Source organism: Anopheles gambiae, chromosome 2 (assembly GCF_943734735.2).
Source record: "Anopheles gambiae chromosome 2, idAnoGambNW_F1_1, whole genome shotgun sequence".
NCBI lineage: Eukaryota > Metazoa > Arthropoda > Insecta > Diptera > Culicidae > Anopheles > Anopheles gambiae.
In genome coordinates, this window is record NC_064601.1 from 78,968,127 (window position 1) to 78,970,027 (window position 1,901).

At 43.6% G+C, this 1,901-nt stretch overlaps 1 protein-coding gene across 1 annotated transcript; it reads right to left on the reverse strand.

Moving 5' to 3' along the window:
• Positions 1–792: 792 nt before the first annotated feature.
• Positions 793–1,365, reverse strand: LOC1274773 (protein stunted). The gene has a single exon (XM_061648432.1). The coding sequence runs from the start codon at positions 1,034–1,036 to the stop codon at positions 857–859; it is 180 nt and encodes a 59-aa protein (XP_061504416.1). The 5' UTR covers positions 1,037–1,365; the 3' UTR covers positions 793–856.
• Between the last annotated feature and the right edge of the window lie 536 nt (positions 1,366–1,901).

Consider the following 1,901-nt stretch of genomic DNA (forward strand, 5'->3'; position numbering starts at 1 on the left):
ACAAATCTTGTAGAATAAACGGGTCAAAAATACGTCCTTTTTAGGTTCAAAAGAGTTCTCGCGATGGTCAAGTAGTCATTAATAATCATAAATGCAGTCAGGAACCAGTTCGAGAAATTGTTTTAATTCCATAACCTTTGTTTTCATACGCATATTACCTCAAAAGCTAAGTAGACGAATACTTTTTGAGCGCCCGCCAAATGACTGTGTCAAATTTTATAAGTGTTTTAGTTGCTATTGTAATGCGTTATTTTAAGCAAAACGTAAGATTTTATCGACCATTTATCAAAAACCTCATCAATACTTTTACCGCCCCGTGCATATTCCTGCCATAATTCTTCTTCTTTTTGGCTCAACCAACAGTTGTCGGTCAAGGCCTGCCTGTGCCACTTACTTGTGGGCTTGGCTTTCAGTGACTTAGTGATTTCCCTCCATAGCAGGATAGTCAGTCCTTCGTATAGCGGCACGGTCCATTTGGGGCTTGAACCCATGACGAGCATGTTGTTAAAGTCGTACGAATTGACGACTGTACTACGAGACTGGCCATAATTCACCTGTAAAATATTTAGCTAGTCGTATAGTTGTTGGACTCACTGTATTTTTTTACTCAACATTTACTTTACATGAAAACTAGTCCAATTTGCATGGTCCGGCTAAACATATATTGTATTATCATGGCCACAATTGAACGAAAGTAAAATGCATTAGTCTAGTACAGTGTAGTATTCCATAATTGCCTTGAAATTAAAAAAAAATCAAGGTAAAAACAAAAGCTGCTGAGTACAGCCAAACAACTCAAATATTTTCTCAAATTTATTTAACAAGCATGTTTATCTATCCCCACGATGGCTCCTCCCTACGCCTCCATAGCCGACTTCTCCGACTTTCCATCCTTCCACTTGGTCATTTTGATGTGCGATTCTTCCCGTCGAGCGGCATCTGCCCGCAATGCTGGCTTCAACGCTTTTCGCACCATTCGGGCGGCAATGTTGGAGTAGTTGATGTAATTCAATCCAGCAGCTCTCCAAGCGGCCATGTTGTTGCACAGATTTCGAGAAAAAGCCTCCAAGAGCGGGACTATCCGTCTGGTGTTTGGTAGCTTGGCAACCACCGTTTTCCCCCCGGTTTTCTCTCCGACTGGCAGCAATCGATATCTAGAATCAATCACTTCAACCGATTTCCTGGCGTAATTTATAACATACACCTCGAATTATTAAACACTTAACACACTCAACCGAACCGAACAAGCTGTACAACGCCAGAATAACAACACCTTTTTTCCTGTCGGCTGTCGGGCGGTTTGCGAAAACCGTGCCTACCGCATTTATTTCACCGCCTGCTGCGCTAATGATCCGTTTTCACACATCTTTTTCTGTGCACATTTTCACACCGAGTGTGCCTCGCTTCGGGACAGACGGAGCGGGCGCATCGCTTGAATAAGCAGATTTCTCACCCCGAAGACTGTGCCAAACAACAGCCCTTCCGGTTGGGCCTATTTGGTGTTTGGCATCGTTTGTATATGTCTCGCTTAACAGGGCCGGCTTATGTGTTGTGGCGAACAAATAATAGCTGCGCTATGAAACCAAACTACTTACTTGCGCACCTTGACTGGAGTGGCTGGCCGTGTGTGTGTGTGTGTGTTTTTTTTTTCCTTTTTGACACATAATGCTCCTCGATCGGGGGTTCAATTTTGACACCGTGGATAATGCCAACAACCAGCACTACAATGGGCACCGTAACCGCACATACGCCAGAGACACAAAGCCAGCGAGTTGTTTGGGAGGGAAAGACTTGAAAGGGATATCTGGGATATCCGAAACCGAAATGATATTTTTGTTACATTTTCCGTAAGCGGTGGCTTCCTCCTGGTCGGATTTTCTTACGCAGCTAAAGCAAACAAT

Bases quoted from the DNA above. Each gene is read 5' to 3' on its own strand.
- LOC1274773 (XM_061648432.1), bottom strand. From the start codon at position 1,036: ATGGCCGCTTGGAGAGCTGCTGGATTGAATTACATCAACTACTCCAAC.